The sequence below is a fragment of the Vespula pensylvanica genome, chromosome 15 (genome assembly GCF_014466175.1).
Source record: "Vespula pensylvanica isolate Volc-1 chromosome 15, ASM1446617v1, whole genome shotgun sequence".
Classification (NCBI taxonomy): Eukaryota; Metazoa; Arthropoda; class Insecta; order Hymenoptera; family Vespidae; genus Vespula; species Vespula pensylvanica.
In genome coordinates, this window is record NC_057699.1 from 3,299,902 (window position 1) to 3,315,289 (window position 15,388).

Consider the following 15,388-nt stretch of genomic DNA (forward strand, 5'->3'; position numbering starts at 1 on the left):
CGCTAGTGTCTTCAATGTTTATCTGTAAAACAGCCTTTTTAAATTCTGATTTGACTCGATAGATTTATTGCAGATCAGTTAGTGAGGTCAGTTCTGTTTGGTTTTCTTCTTGTTGGTGTCTGTTGGAATTTGGATTTTTTAAAGAATGCCACCACCAAAACGTTTTAAAAAAGATAATGACAGAGGCAAATGGAAAAAAAGAAAAGAAGACCATGAAGAATGCATGGATGATGATTCTACTGATGTTGTAGAAACAGAGGGTATTCCAGACGCTGCCAAAACTGATATAGAAAAACAAGATGAAGCTGTATTAGAAGATGAATTCGGTGCAAAAGATTATCGTTCACAAATGACGCTAAAATCTGACTGTGAATCTAGACCATTATGGGTAGCACCTAATGGACATATTTTTCTTGAATCATTTTCACCGGTATATAAACATGCCCACGACTTCTTGATAGCAATATCGGAACCTGTTTGTCGACCAGAACATATTCACGAATATAAATTAACGGCATATTCGTTGTATGCTGCTGTTAGTGTAGGTCTTCAAACTCATGATATAATAGAATATTTAAAAAGATTGAGTAAAACTAGTATACCTAATGGTATTATAGAATTTATAAAGTTATGTACATTATCGTATGGCAAAGTAAAGCTTGTACTAAAACGTAATAAATATTTTGTGGAATCTCCATTTCCAGAAGTATTACAAACACTTCTGAAGGATCCTGTTATACAGCAATGTAGATTAAGAAAAAATGTGGATGATTTAGAAAAGGATGAAGTCACAACAAATATTCAAAACAAAGCAAAGAATATAAGATTTGGTGCAAAACCATTACCAAGTGCTCAAGCAGTTACCGCTAAGCAAGCTGCTCCAGAAACTAAAGTTGATCAAACACCATCAGAAACGGCTGCTATTCCAGAAGATATAACTACATTTTATGAAAAAATTGATAAAGAAGATGAAGATGAAGAAGAAGAACAAGAATTAAAAACTGTCAGTTTTGAAGTAAATCAAGAAAAAATTGAAGTTATACAAAAAAGATGTATAGAGTTGGAATATCCATTATTAGCAGAATATGATTTCCGCAATGACAATGTAAATCCTGATATAAATATTGATTTAAAACCATCTGCAGTTTTGAGGCCTTATCAAGAAAAAAGTTTACGTAAAATGTTTGGCAATGGACGTGCTAGATCAGGTGTGATAGTACTGCCATGTGGCGCAGGAAAAAGTTTAGTAGGTGTAACAGCTTGTTGTACAGTACGAAAGCGTGCTTTGGTACTTTGTAATTCTGGAGTATCTGTAGAACAATGGAAGCAGCAATTTAAGATGTGGTCTACTGCTGATGATTCTATGATTTGTCGATTTACTAGTGAAGCAAAAGATAAGCCTATGGGTTGTGGCATTTTAATCACTACATATTCTATGATAACACATACACAGAAACGTTCTTGGGAAGCTGAGCAAACTATGCGATGGCTTCAAGAACAGGAATGGGGAATTATGGTTTTAGATGAAGTACATACAATTCCTGCCAAGATGTTCAGAAGAGTGTTAACAATTGTACAATCTCATTGTAAATTAGGATTAACAGCTACATTATTGCGAGAAGATGATAAAATCGCAGATCTCAATTTTTTAATTGGCCCAAAATTATATGAAGCCAATTGGTTAGAACTACAAAAACGGGGATTCATTGCCAGAGTGCAATGTGCTGAAGTATGGTGCCCTATGACCCCTGAGTTTTATAGGGAATATCTTGGATGTAAAACAAATAGGAAACTGTTATTGTACGTAATGAATCCAAATAAGTTTAGAAGTTGTCAATATTTAATTAGATACCACGAAAGACGTGGTGATAAAACAATTGTCTTCTCAGACAATGTATTTGCATTAAAACATTATGCTATTAAAATGAATAAACCCTATATTTATGGACCAACTAGTCAAAACGAACGTATACAGATACTGCAAAATTTTAAATTTAATACAAAAGTGAATACAATATTTGTTAGTAAAGTAGCTGATACTTCTTTCGACTTACCAGAAGCAAATGTACTAATTCAGATTTCTTCACATGGCGGTTCCCGACGTCAAGAAGCTCAACGATTGGGCCGTATATTAAGAGCTAAAAAAGGCGCAATTGCAGAAGAATATAATGCCTTCTTTTATACATTAGTATCACAAGATACTATGGAAATGAATTATTCAAGAAAACGTCAAAGATTTCTTGTTAATCAAGGCTATGCTTATAAAGTCATTACTAAGTTGGCAGGTATGGACGATGAGCCAGATTTAATGTATAGCGTACGAGAAGAACAAGGTCAGTTGTTGCAACAAGTCCTTACAGCCAGCGATATGGATGCAGATGAAGAAAGAATACCTGGGGAAGGTATACGATCAGTTACAACGAAAGCAGGAAATATGACATCATTATCAGGAGCAGATGATGCTGTTTATTATGAATATAAAAAAGCCCCAAGTTCTTCAACAGCTAATAAACATCCGCTATTTAAAAAATTCAGAACTTAAGAGCTTATAGTAGAATTTAGTAGTTTTATTGTGTACTGATATTATAATTGCATAATAATATCATATATTTGTGAATTCTAGGAATTGTTAGGGAAAAAAGGTAAATAAAAACTATGAAGCATGTTGTATTATATCATTTAGGATTTTACAATCTACATGCATAGTTTTAAATAAATCAAATGTAACTTTTAAAAGATGTAAGATTAATAGACTATATTTTTCATACATACTAAAAGTTCCTCTTTATACTGTACTTTAGTATATGATAATTAATTTATAGTTTTATGTGAATTACACGTGTAAAATGTTGTAAATCAAATAAATTATTATAGATAATCATTCTGAATCGAGTATTTATATATAAATAAAATTTAAAAGATAATTCCTTTTATGAAATTTTGTTACAGTTAAAGAAAACTAAGTTTCAAGTTAACAGAAAAAATTGTGTATAATAATATTTAAAAATAGTATATAGGAATGAAAAGTTTTTATTTTTCATTATAGGTACTTAATGGATATACTTAATTTTTGTTGGTACTATTTATGAATAATATATTGAGTAAATATGATTGCATTTAAAATAAGATATATATATATATATATATGTATGTGTGTATGTATAATATATATTGCATGTTCCTGATAAAGCGAAAGAAATTAGAGCAATATTTATAGAGAAAATAATATGCTCTTTTATAACTGAAAAAAACAATATAAGAATGTAAGAAAGAAGAAATTGTTTTAGTTGAGGAATTATATCTTAACCAGAGAAGGTCCAAATTCTATTGCCATGATTATCAGTGGAAGCATGAGTATTATAATAATCATCTCTTGTGCGTTGAGAATTAGATCTGCCAGTCGGACGGCCATTAGATCCACGATTACGATCATCTCCAAACAATCGATTCCAGATAGAATTATCACCGATAGTATTTCTGGATCCAGAACGTCCGGATGATCTGCCAGGTCCATATGCTCTTGGTGGTGGTGTTGGTGGTATTGGATATGATACTGTCAAATTGTAGATCGATAATCAACAAATTTATTGTTATGTTAAAACATGTCAAAAATAATATAGTTAACTATCAAGTCAAAAATAATTAACTGCTTTCTAGAAAATCTTTAAAAACGATTGATATTTTTATGTTAAATTAAAAAATAATTGTTTGGTTACAGTTAGTTAAAACTGCATGCTGTTGATGTAATATAAAGTAAATATACCCTGTTTTATGTTTTTTACATTCACAAGGATGGTGTTAATGTTTTGTTCAGGTCAAATCAAGGATTTATCCAATCCAGATGAATACATCTTACTTAAGATCGATATTGGGCAATTCTAAATTTGTTCTTTATTTATGTGTATGCTATCATAAATTATATAAGTTAAATTAATATTAGAATAAAGAATTATATATATATATATAATTATATAATAATTTTAAAATGTAGAGAAATGCAGCAATATACAAGATGAAATTATAAGCAAAGCAGATAAAATTTGTTATATTAATACTTCATTTTTATACACGTCTTTAAAGAATTACTTAAAAGACACATGTGCTTTGTATAGAATAATCATAATAAATATCATTAAAAATAGATTCATTATTACTAAATATTAACAATTGCTACAAGAATATTATTTTAATTATTATTAGAGTACATTTTATTATATGTATATGTATATGTGTGTATGTATATATATATATATATATATATATATACATATATATATATATATATATATAATTGAATGTAATTTACCAACCATTATATGTATACGAGTATTGATGATCTACGTATATACATATAAATAGTTTTCGCACGAACGTATACATATACATATAAATATGTGAGTCACAACGAAGGCACCGTGCATTGCATAGTCAGCAATCATTTAATAAAGCAATTGGACGGTAGACATTACGACTACATTTGTAAAAGTTGCACATTGAAATTGTCATGGTATATAAATTAAACTATACAGCAAATTTCTAAGATAAAAATAATCATACGTAGTCAGGTACATGTTGCATTTATGTAGAAACTTTGAAAACTATTTCGCTCTTAATCAAACTTCATAATTTATTAGAAATATTAAAAGGAAATAAATCCGTTCAAAATTCATGCGAAATGATTTTCGCGTATAAATATGTTTTATAAAATACGCTTAGAACGTTATATGAATTTATTTTTGAATAGAGGATAGCAATGCACCGTTTAATAATAAGAAAAAAAAAAGTAAATATCTTTTATAATCACGACCGATTAACAAATATCAAGGCTAAGCTAATCAAGCAAATGGTCGTTAAAGATGCAGACTGTCCGACGCTACCACTTTTACGATATACAGAATTCGAATTGTAGGCATATCCACGATGGTTCTGATTCGGATAATTCTGATAACCAGGATATTGTCCTACTGGATATCGTTGACCGTTCGGATACTGTTGTTGCGGATAGCCTGTTTGCGGATATCCAGATTGTCCTGGATATGGGGGATAACCTTGACCAGGATATCCTTGACCAGGTTGCGGCATCCTGTTCATAGTTGGATACGGCGGATAACCAAGGTTATCAGTTTGTGGGTTATTTCCCCGATTCGTTGACGGATATGGTGGATAACCATTGTTGTTATTCGAAGAGCCTACATTGCTTGGATAAGAAGGGTAACCTAGATTGGTACCAGAGTTTACTTGATGATAACCATTTCCCCCGGGTACAGGATCAACGGGCGCTGGTGGTGCATTTGCGTTAGCGTACGGATTCGTGTTGGTATTCGTATGTTTATTACTGTCGCTACTGCTGACGTGTTGACCATTCACAATATCGACACCAGCCGATTCGAATCCTGAAAATTACTCTTTCTTTCGTTCGTTTTTCTCGCTTCTATACGGGATATTTTCTAAGTACCTGTAGTAAATTTCAACTTAATAATATATCGCTTTTAAACAACACGCAACGTAAAACACGCCTCTTTTACATTCTCAAATTATTCGAAATAAATTGATTTTTATGTGGTAATGTTAAGAAGAAAAAAGGAGGGAGGGAACATTTTTCAAATTTACTTCTGGTACTTGGAAAGCTCTCCAAAAAATAGTAACTAAAATTTTATTCGTGCTTTGGTGCAAACTATACCACTCTTAATTATTAACAAACCACGTTATGGCGTTTTAATCCTTTGAGCAATGAGCTTTCGTAGTGCTATTGAACTATATACAGCAAGTATATATAAATGAGTAGATGTGTTAAAATATTAAGACTAGACGTAAATTAACGGCAGTACTACATCGGTGCATAATTCAAAACATAAATGTACGTTCGTACTGCTCGAAGGGTTAAACGGATCAGCTAAAAGGATATTTATGAGTTAAAATGGAATATATCAAGGAAAATGCACATACATGCAAAGTTTAAATATTGTTGAGAAAAAGTGCAATACCACTAATTTGTTTGTCCTTTACACGTTCCCTATTTTATCATTTTTGTTTATTTGATCAGTATTTTTATTAATTATTAATAAATATCTTGTAAAATTAATGAGTATATATGAATATTGTGGTTAGTATAAATAATTATTACATCATGAATTGATCGATATAATATTGATCGTGCTTATATTACGTATTGACATTTTATTATTAATATTAGCTATTCTTTTAAAATACTGATCAAAGATTTTGGAAATATTAACTGAATAAATAGTGGCTTTATTTTATTATTTCGATATTTTTTTTTAAGCTCTATTAAATATTTCGAACGATTTTTAGGCACGATCGTAGGGAATTCCTCATGCTTTCGATATATTGAAATATATAACAGACGATCTTTAGGAAAGATATCCAAAAACCTTTTTGAATTTTTATGTTTCATAAAAAATTAAAAAAATATATATATATGTATGTCCATTCATTTTACCGTCTGAACAGCTCGATGGGTTGATTAAAAATTTATACAAAAAATGAAGCTATTCGCAACGAAAATCATTACATACCAAAAGTATAATAATTTTGGTTCGATTCGATTTCCAGCTTTAAAATTGCAGTATCTAAAAAATTACATTAATTTATAGTTACAAAAAAAAAGCATATACTACGGAATTAAATAACCATTAATTGAAGATTGTATAGAAATAATTAACGTAATGCTATTTACGTGAACTACCTCGATCGTACCTATTTTCTTTCCCAAAAAATTACTACAAAAAAATACTACAAATGTGAACAGGGAACTGCGCGTGCATAATTAATAATAAAAATATTAAAAATAGGTGTCTGAAATTTTCAGCTTTTTTTCCCCATAAATAAGCGTGAGTCAACGCACTAAACAAATGTTTAGTCATTAAAACGAAGAATTAGATTTACAATGATAATGAAATTTAAAAAAAAAAAAAGAAAAAAAATGGAAAAAACAGGCATTAAAAATAAATCCTTTGCACTTTAAGTAATTTATTTATAATCTTTGATAAATTAAGGTAATAAACGAATAATATTAATAAGCATATTTTATAATCATTTATTTATTTTGAACTTTTTAATTTTCACAAGAAATCTCACCCTTCAATATATTTTAAAGTGCAAAGGATTAAAATCATCGTGCGATATATCAGCATATATTAATGCGCTTCAGTGATTTTCGATTAGTGATTTCGATGGTATATTAATAAAATAAAAAACTTATCGTTTTGCCATTTTAGTACCCACCGTTTGATGCTACCTTGCTTACGCATTTAGGTACGCCGTTTTCACTTCTGCAGTAATCATTTTCATTACAAATGATACTCGAACAACTGGTTTCTGTTGGGAAATATTATAAAGCGGAATAATTCTCAAGTAACATTAGCATTTAATATCATACAGAGAAGTATTAATTTTTTATGATCCCCCATGCTTTATCGATAAATATCGATGAATATATTGTTATTTATCCGGTCGTAGTGCAAGCATTATGTCGAAAGAAGTTTGTCATACTTTGACGGAGATGAGTTACCAGGTTAATGATACTCCATAAAGAGAGGGAGAGAAAGAGAAAGAGAGAAATAGAGAGAAAGAGACAGAAGGATCGCATTAACAAAGTTAAAACATGCGCACGATCTCATGCATATGTAATATCATGCACAAGTGTCATTAATTCTCATGAAAGATATAATATCATTATCGGCTATAATTACAAACTTCGTAGATCTGTCTTTTTTACGCAGATATGTATATATTACATTTCAGACTTTAAATTTTCAAAGCGACGTGTAAAAAGAGAAATTCGATATGTTTCAAAAGATTATTGTACACGTTAATTTTATTGAATTAATTTTTATAATACCAATTAAATATAATAAAACGTTAAATGGTATTTTAAATATATTTTATTTTCAGCTTACCTCTGTTATCCGTTTTCTTGCAAGTTGGATAACGACCACATTGATTTGAGTATTGCGTGCAAGGATCCTCGGCCATCACGCAGACTTCATCACTCCTACATCCAATATCTTTGCAGCTTCTTCCATATTCTGCAATCAAAATATATATATTTGCGTTATAAATATTTACTCAGTCGATATAAAGAAAGTAACAAAATTCTTTATAAAAGTTATGAAAACAATTTCATTTATTTTTGTGCAAAAGATATAGCAAAAAATATCGTGACTATTATGTTATTAACGTAATTATAATAATTTAGAATAATTTACGAAATAAATAAATTCGATTGATAAAGAATATAAATCATAAGCATATATTGTATACGTTGAACGATCATTCAATCATCGATATGCAAGTACATTGAAACGATCATTTGAAAATATCTCAAATGACGATATAATAGCGCCTTTAAGGGGAATACAATTTGTAATAAAAATAAACTATCAAGAGATTCAAGGTCGTAATTGTAATTACGCGCGTTTCTCTCCTTTGTATTTACCGTACGTAAATTCATTCGGATAAAACTACCATAATGATCTTTGTGCATCTTTAGAGAGACTATAAATTGGCCACGCCTATCCGTTGATATAATTGTAACTCCATTTCAACCCTGGTTGCGTCCTTGCTTAAGAACCCCATTGATTTTCAATTATCAAGAGAAATATAGGGAAGGTCGCGGTTAGATTCTATTCGATTTTCTATCTCTTACGAGTATTCACGTTAATTCGAAAAGAAACCGAGACAAAGAAATTGTACAGATACTAATGCAATAGGATTGCACTCTATTTTAATGCATATTCTACGCATACTGAATCTTAAAGGTACTAGAAATTTGGAACTTTGTAATGAGTCAACGTTGTTAAGTTAACAATCTTTGTTTCTTTTTATATGTATATGTTTTTTTTTTCAATAGTTATAGATTATATTAATGAACATTTTATATATGTTGAACCTCTAAGATATTAACTATTTAGAGCATAATAATGAGCCGACCTCGTTAAAATAATTACCTTTGTTATTTTATTTATTATTTTTCTTTTCTTATAATTGTACAACAGACTTTATTTTTTTTTTTTATAGCTTGTATCAATTCTTGAATTGAACGAAAGTTGAACTTGAATAGTAGTATCTAACGACTTTATTTTGCGGTTTGCTTTGGTTTCGCTTTTATAATCTCGTTGACCTTTATGTCTTTGATAAAGTGGTTTTCTTTTTATTATGTCGTTCGCAATATCAGCAGGAAAGGAAAATACAATCGCGGTAACGAATACATCGAAGAAATATACAGAAGCGTTAAATATAAGATTTTAATGAATACTTACTTGAATATGATGAAACATCCGGTATGACGACAATGACCAATAGTGCCGTTAATGCGGCACTGAGAGTTCGTGCGTTAAACATTTTCTAAAAGAAGAAAAACAAAAGAATATGATATATATTATTACTAAGAAATATTACAAGTACTGTTTGTTATTTAATCGCAGTGAGAATGTTGTTTATGTATTTGTATGTTTTATAAGCATACATAATGTTTATATTGGTGTATATATATGACCTTTTCCTATTTTTAAAAACATTCGGTTTATAACAACATAAAGTTTAAAGATCGTCGTTCTGAATTTTTGTATTTTTCATAGTTATGATATTTCCATGGGATATTTTTTAATACAATATAGATTTTTTTTTTAACGATAAATTTGAGATAAACTACGTAAACGTTTTTTCTTGTCCTTACAAATATATGAGAAAAGTAATATATACGCTATGTGTATATATGTATGTGTGTATGTATGCGTATATAAAATCCTTTTCTGAGAAACTCGGTTTCTACTTTAATTAAAAGAAACATGGCGTCTATGAATTACTTTAATGAAATGTAGATGACTCGTAGATATTGGAATTTTGAGAAAATCAAGAAATTTCATCATAAATTGTAAATTTCTTCGGAAATAATCACATACGTATTTATATATTATCGTTAAAATCTTAACGAGATGAGATTTTTAATGAAGAAAAAAAAAAAAAGAAAAAAGAGAACACATGTTTCTCCTTTCTTCGAAGATTAAACATATTCGACGTATAGAATGTTTCTCTATAATATGTTATGCGCCGTCGCGAAGTAACGAGAAGATTTCGTGTTTACGAGAAGGATAGGTAAAACTAACCTTACAAAACTTTCGATTGGCGCAGTATAATTTTGTAAAGTAGACGTTCTAAAAACTATTCTCGAAATTTCGTAACTGCTCTTTCAACATAATCGAATCTAACCTCACTTTTTTTGTGAAAAGTTTATTTCACGTCTTATTCTTCGTTCCGTAGTCCCATCTTTTCTACGACTTCTTTTTTTCTTTCTTCGCACTATTTCACAGACCACGCTTTTTAATTTCATTTTTTCTCACGTCGTCTATCAGAAAAATGTTCGTGACATTGAAGAATCACGAGGTGCTTTTTTCTGAACGATCTCGAGAAACACGCACATACAAAAGAATCCCTTATGGAAGATTCACGTTACAATAATGCGGCCAGCGAACATGGTTATCGAAAGAAAATATTTGTAGAAATTCTATCGCCGCTAGACTTTCTACGCCGAGATATTTTAATACGAGAAAACTACGTTTATTTACTTATGCGATCAATATAACCAAATCTTACCTGTTCTCTTCTGGATACTTTCTAACCAAGTAGTCACAACACTACACTCTCACGGTCACTGAAGTACTGCAGTCGCAGTTTATTTCGGAACAGTTTTGTTGTCGCGAATGACGTTGTACTATGGAATGAGTGTGTGTAAGAGGGAGAGAACGTTAGTAGTGCGTAGCTGTAGATAGAGAAAGAAAGAAGGGGGGAGCGCGTGGAAGTAGAAGAGTGGAGAGAGAGGGAATCAGCGAGGGGAGAGGTTAGGGAAGGGACGATTGAGTGGGTATGAGAAGGAGGGGCGAGGGGGGAGAGAGGGGGATAGAGAGGAAAGAAGGGAGAGATCGTTGGGAGCGCGTGCAAGTGAGATAGAGAGAGAAAGAAAGAGACAGACATAGTGTCAAGCGAAAGGAATCGGAAGTTGGATACGATCGGAATATAACCTCGAATGAAAAAGGAAGATTTCAACTACTACGTCATAAATAACGACATTTTCAGTATAGAACAGTTACAGTCCAAAGTTTAATCATAAAAGTTTTTTCTATAAATAATGTAAATATGTACACTAAGTTATCATTAATACCGATAATTTTTTATAATAAATATCGCGAATAAGTTCGTTCAATGCACGTTGTTTTTAATAGGAAAGATGATAAAAAAAAGAGTGTATAGTTTATTACTGCGTATTAATTAATCAGTTCATTGATGAAGTAGCTTTTCGTGTAATTTTGTAAGCAGCAAGACATGTAAGTGTAAAAACGTTCTTTATCTTTCTTTCTTTCTTTCCTTTTTTTTTTTTTATATATATATAAATACGAGAATGAAAAACTTATTAAAGATATATGCTTGGATTTAATATTTAATCATTGTGATAATGATCTTTTAACGTATGCCTCACGTAATTCGATTAAATTGAAGAATGAATTGAATTAATTCATAATGATATAAGTTACATTGCGTGATAGTTGTGCCACGATAATTATCGTCATAAATAACTTCCTAATACGTCGAATCTTCTCAATTTTTGCTTAATAATTGCCCGAGTATTATTAATTTTTTGTTTGCACAATTAGTCATGCAATAAAGTCGTTTGTAGAAAACGATTTCGGAGAAAAAATTCGATACGATCGAAAAAAAAAGATTAATAATTTTTTATGGAGGACTAACTTTGCAGATTAATTGTGCTAATTACATTTCTGCTTGTTTTTTTTTTAAATATATTTTTGATTTTGCGAAGTTGAACGTCTTGTTTATCGATAATTATGTTTATCGTATATATTTTCCACTTGTAGAATTTCTAAAACAACTATTTATTTTCAATTTACGTTTTGCATAATGAAATCACGATTGCAAAATCGATGTTCGCTATTTCGCTTTATTGAAATAAATAAACAACTAATTAATATACCGTATAAATTTAATTAGTTTCTTGCTATTACAGTTCCAAATGCAATTTCCAAACCTAATTTCAATCGTTCGGTTCGGAGACGAGGTAAATTAATGTCTTAACGCCATGTTTAACTTTCAAGTCGCATTCGTATAATTTTAATTTTTAATTTTTTATTTTTATTTTCGATTTCTTTCTTTTTGTCATAAGTTGGTATATTTTTTTGTCATAATTGGTAAGAGATAAAACACAATGATTTTTATTTTATTTTTTTTTTTATAAAATAGCCTGATATATCTTCTTTAATTAATTAGATATTACAAGTCAATTATCTTTAAAAAAAATCATTAAACAAATATACGCCTAAAATAAATAACTAACGAGATAATAACGTGCTAAACATTCTACATGGAAAGAAACAGTAATATTAAATCTTTAATAAACCTAAAAACAACATCTTATATTATATATTATAAGATTATTATAATATATTAAAGGATTAAGCCGCTGAACAAAATTTCTCTACGATAAAGAAATGAAGAAAAAAAAAAGAAGAAAGAAGAAACGAAAAAAAAAGAATAAGGGAAGAAAGATGGAAAGAAAAGGGATGGAAGGGGGTGTACAAAAATAGATAGCACACGGTATAGTATGTATATGTACTTACGTTGTGCGAGTAGAAAAGTCGAGTACTCTCGATGGGCACGTGCCTCTTGCCGGCGGAGTATCTTTAAGTAGGAGGAAGAGAGAGAAAAAGAGAGATTCAGAGAGAGAGAGAGAGAGAGAGAGGAAAAGAGAGAGAGAGGAAAAGAGAGAGAGAGAGAGAGAGAGAGAGAGAGAGAGAGAAATAGACAGAGAAATTGAGAGAGAGAAAGACAGATAGACAGAGATCTCTCACGAAGCTCTCGACGGTAGTCTATTCGATGTGGAGATTGCGCAAAGTAGCGCAAGATGCGTTCGAGTCGACATCGACAGGTTACGAGACGACGCGGAAGCTCGAGAGGTTGGGCTAACTATAGTAGAAGTAAACTCGCGAGAGAGGACGCTTCTCTCTCGTAGGATGCAGCAGCCTTTCGTTCCACCATCATCATCCCTTCGTTCGCTTTTCTAGTAGGCCTATAGATACTATACTATGCTATACTATATTACACGGCGTACACAAGCTGCGCGCTTAGGTGCGCGCCTAGGTGCGCGCCTAGCTGCGCGCGTCTAAGTGCGCCCCCGATTGCGTAGTCGCGTAGTCGGTGGTGCGACAACGGGCGTCGACCGCTTTTAGTAGAATTTTCTTACCCCTCAGTCGCGTACTTCCTCTCGTGGATGACGAATACGAACTACATTATCATCTTTCTCCTTCTTCTCGTCCTTTTCTCCGTATTTTCACTCTACCTCTTATCTCTCTATCTCTTTTTCTCACATCGTCATCAGTCATCACCGTTCTTTATCCTCGTGTTTTTATTTTTGTCTCCTTCTTCCTCCTTCTCCTCTTCCTTCTTATAAGGAATTTTGTTTCCTCTTGTCCTCTAAAGAATACAAGTGAATTCAAAGGTCGCGTATCTCTCTCGTCTCTCTTGCTCTTTATATCTTCGTAATATACAACTTTGTTCTCTCTCTCTCTCTCTCTCTCTCTCTCTCTCTCTCTCTCTCTCTCTCTCTCTTTGTCCGTCTCTTTTCCTTTGTTTTCCTTTCTTGTTGCGAGAGAACGACGAAGGTACCTTTTCTTCTACTTTTTTTTTTTCTTCGGATTCTTCGAGAGAGTTTATGTTATTAAATATTTTATTATTTGCCATGTTTCTAAGAAGAGATATGAGAACGACGTAATACAAATCCTGTCGAAACCTGCGTGCTCATAACGAAACGACGCTTGGTGCTGATCGGAGGTAAAATAGAGAGGTATAAAAGAAAAATAGAAAGGGAGAGGAAGAAAGAGCAGAAAGGAAGAAAGAAAGAAAGGGTGAATAGTTAACGTGGCATCTTGATTTCGCCGACTGTCAACGTGGATGGTCCAGGTGTGCATCAGGTATGTAAAAACTCTGAGAGCTTTTCTTTATACATATGTATGTGCACGAATATTGAAGATTGTTCTTTATACGTTTATCTATATACGTTATATATATATCATATTATTTACGTATTACAATTACGTTTTATTCGATATATCATTAAATGATGTCACGATAATTCGAACGTTATATCGACATCAAAAACCCTTTTTTGCGTTTATCGGCAATTTATAAAAACGTATGTTTAATTTATATTAAATCCGTTTCCATGCGCTTGTTATAACGATAAATTATGGTAATATCCGATGCCTCCCGTATCTGTAAGTCCTTCGTTTGCTCGTTAATACCTTATCAAAATGCGATTAAATTTTCTTCTAATAGACGAAATCATTAGAGATATACAAAATAATTAACCTTGTTAATGCCTCAATATTTATTTATTGCGAAATACTAGAATGTGATATATGTAATAGATCGGTGAACCAGTATTGAACTAAATTGTTGAATGTGTAATAGGTACAAGTAACAAATCAGATAACTATCAAATTTCAGAGAAAACTCGATTATGGTAATACGCGTGATCGTCGCTTGTGTTTCTAAACTAAATAAGATGGAAATGAAAATTAACGTTATATGTATGGGTTTGTATGAGATTGAAATTCGTCTGATACATGGACAACAGGTTCGTTCGTCCTTTGTGTTGGAAGTTAGGAAGATGAAAGATAAGTTTGTAATATTAGGAATGACGTCTAATCTATCTATCTCTAGCAATTTCGAGGATTATCTCATATTTTTATTCTCGTCATTTTTCCATTTAGTGAATGGTATGTATTTGCATAGATATGTACATATTACTTACAAAATGTGCGGAGTTATCGTCGTTGATACTTATGTTAGATAGAACGAAGATCACACGTACACGTAATTTCTACGAGAAATCATTATGGAAGAACATTAACATAATGTCGGTGTTAATAATTAAAAAAAAAAGAAAATACCAATCAACTAAAATCGGATAAGAAAAAGGTAAACTAAGTATATTTTTAATAGGATTAAATCCATATTCAAATGAAGAGTTTTCTCGATTTTAATTGTTTGTTTGATTTTTTTTATATACAAACTAAAAAGATTTATTTATAATACAATACAAACATATATATAAGTTATTGTTAAAGTTACATAAACCTTTAAGTTTTATATATATATATATATATATATATATATATATATATATATATATACATAAGAATGATATTATATAAATTATAATGATATAATTATTATTGATAATATAAATTTTGTTGGAAATTAAATTTAATATAAAATATATAAGTGAAAATATATTATCAGTAAATTCATATACATATATATATATATATATATATATATATATATATATATATATGAA

At 30.8% G+C, this 15,388-nt stretch overlaps 3 protein-coding genes across 8 annotated transcripts in view; 2 read left to right on the forward strand and 1 right to left on the reverse strand.

Annotated features, from left to right (window-relative positions):
• Positions 1-34: 34 nt before the first annotated feature.
• Positions 35-2,883, forward strand: LOC122634658 (general transcription and DNA repair factor IIH helicase subunit XPB). Its single transcript, XM_043823805.1, has one exon. The coding sequence runs from the start codon at positions 146-148 to the stop codon at positions 2,540-2,542; it is 2,397 nt and encodes a 798-aa protein (XP_043679740.1). The 5' UTR covers positions 35-145; the 3' UTR covers positions 2,543-2,883.
• Positions 2,884-4,601: 1,718 nt separating this feature from the next.
• LOC122634663 (protein SRC2-like) lies at positions 4,602-10,770 on the reverse strand. 2 transcript variants are annotated; one of them, XM_043823817.1, is made up of 5 exons: positions 10,615-10,770; positions 9,282-9,366; positions 7,920-8,048; positions 7,246-7,338; positions 4,602-5,393 (listed from the first exon to the last, which is right to left on the reverse strand). In XM_043823817.1, exons 2-5 carry the CDS (start codon positions 9,361-9,363, stop codon positions 4,801-4,803), a joined length of 897 nt encoding a protein of 298 aa, XP_043679752.1. In that variant the 5' UTR covers positions 9,364-9,366; positions 10,615-10,770; the 3' UTR covers positions 4,602-4,800. The 2 variants fall into 2 exon arrangements, with proteins under 2 accessions (XP_043679752.1, XP_043679753.1); XM_043823818.1 differs by lacking the exon at positions 7,246-7,338.
• Positions 10,771-10,988: 218 nt separating this feature from the next.
• Positions 10,989-15,388, forward strand: part of LOC122634662 (voltage-dependent calcium channel gamma-7 subunit) — a 32,420-nt gene continuing 28,020 nt past the window's right edge. For 3 of the 5 annotated variants that reach the window (XM_043823815.1, XM_043823811.1, XM_043823816.1), the window contains exon 1: positions 13,643-13,997. The gene's annotated coding sequence lies outside the window, so the exon portion shown is untranslated. Of the gene's footprint in view, positions 11,343-13,642; positions 13,998-15,388 lie in introns of those variants that run through there. The other 2 variants (XM_043823812.1, XM_043823813.1) reach the window with 2 other exon arrangements.

Bases quoted from the DNA above. Each gene is read 5' to 3' on its own strand.
- LOC122634663 (XM_043823817.1), bottom strand. From the start codon at position 9,363: ATGTTTAACGCACGAACTCTCAGTGCCGCATTAACGGCACTATTGGTC. The intron at 7,339-7,919 runs GTAAGCTGAAAA...ATTTCCCAACAG, and splicing joins CAAGAAAACGGATAACAGAG to AAACCAGTTGTTCGAGTATC. The intron at 5,394-7,245 runs GTGGGTACTAAA...AGTAATTTTCAG, and splicing joins AAGCAAGGTAGCATCAAACG to GATTCGAATCGGCTGGTGTC.
- LOC122634658 (XM_043823805.1), top strand. From the start codon at position 146: ATGCCACCACCAAAACGTTTTAAAAAAGATAATGACAGAGGCAAATGG.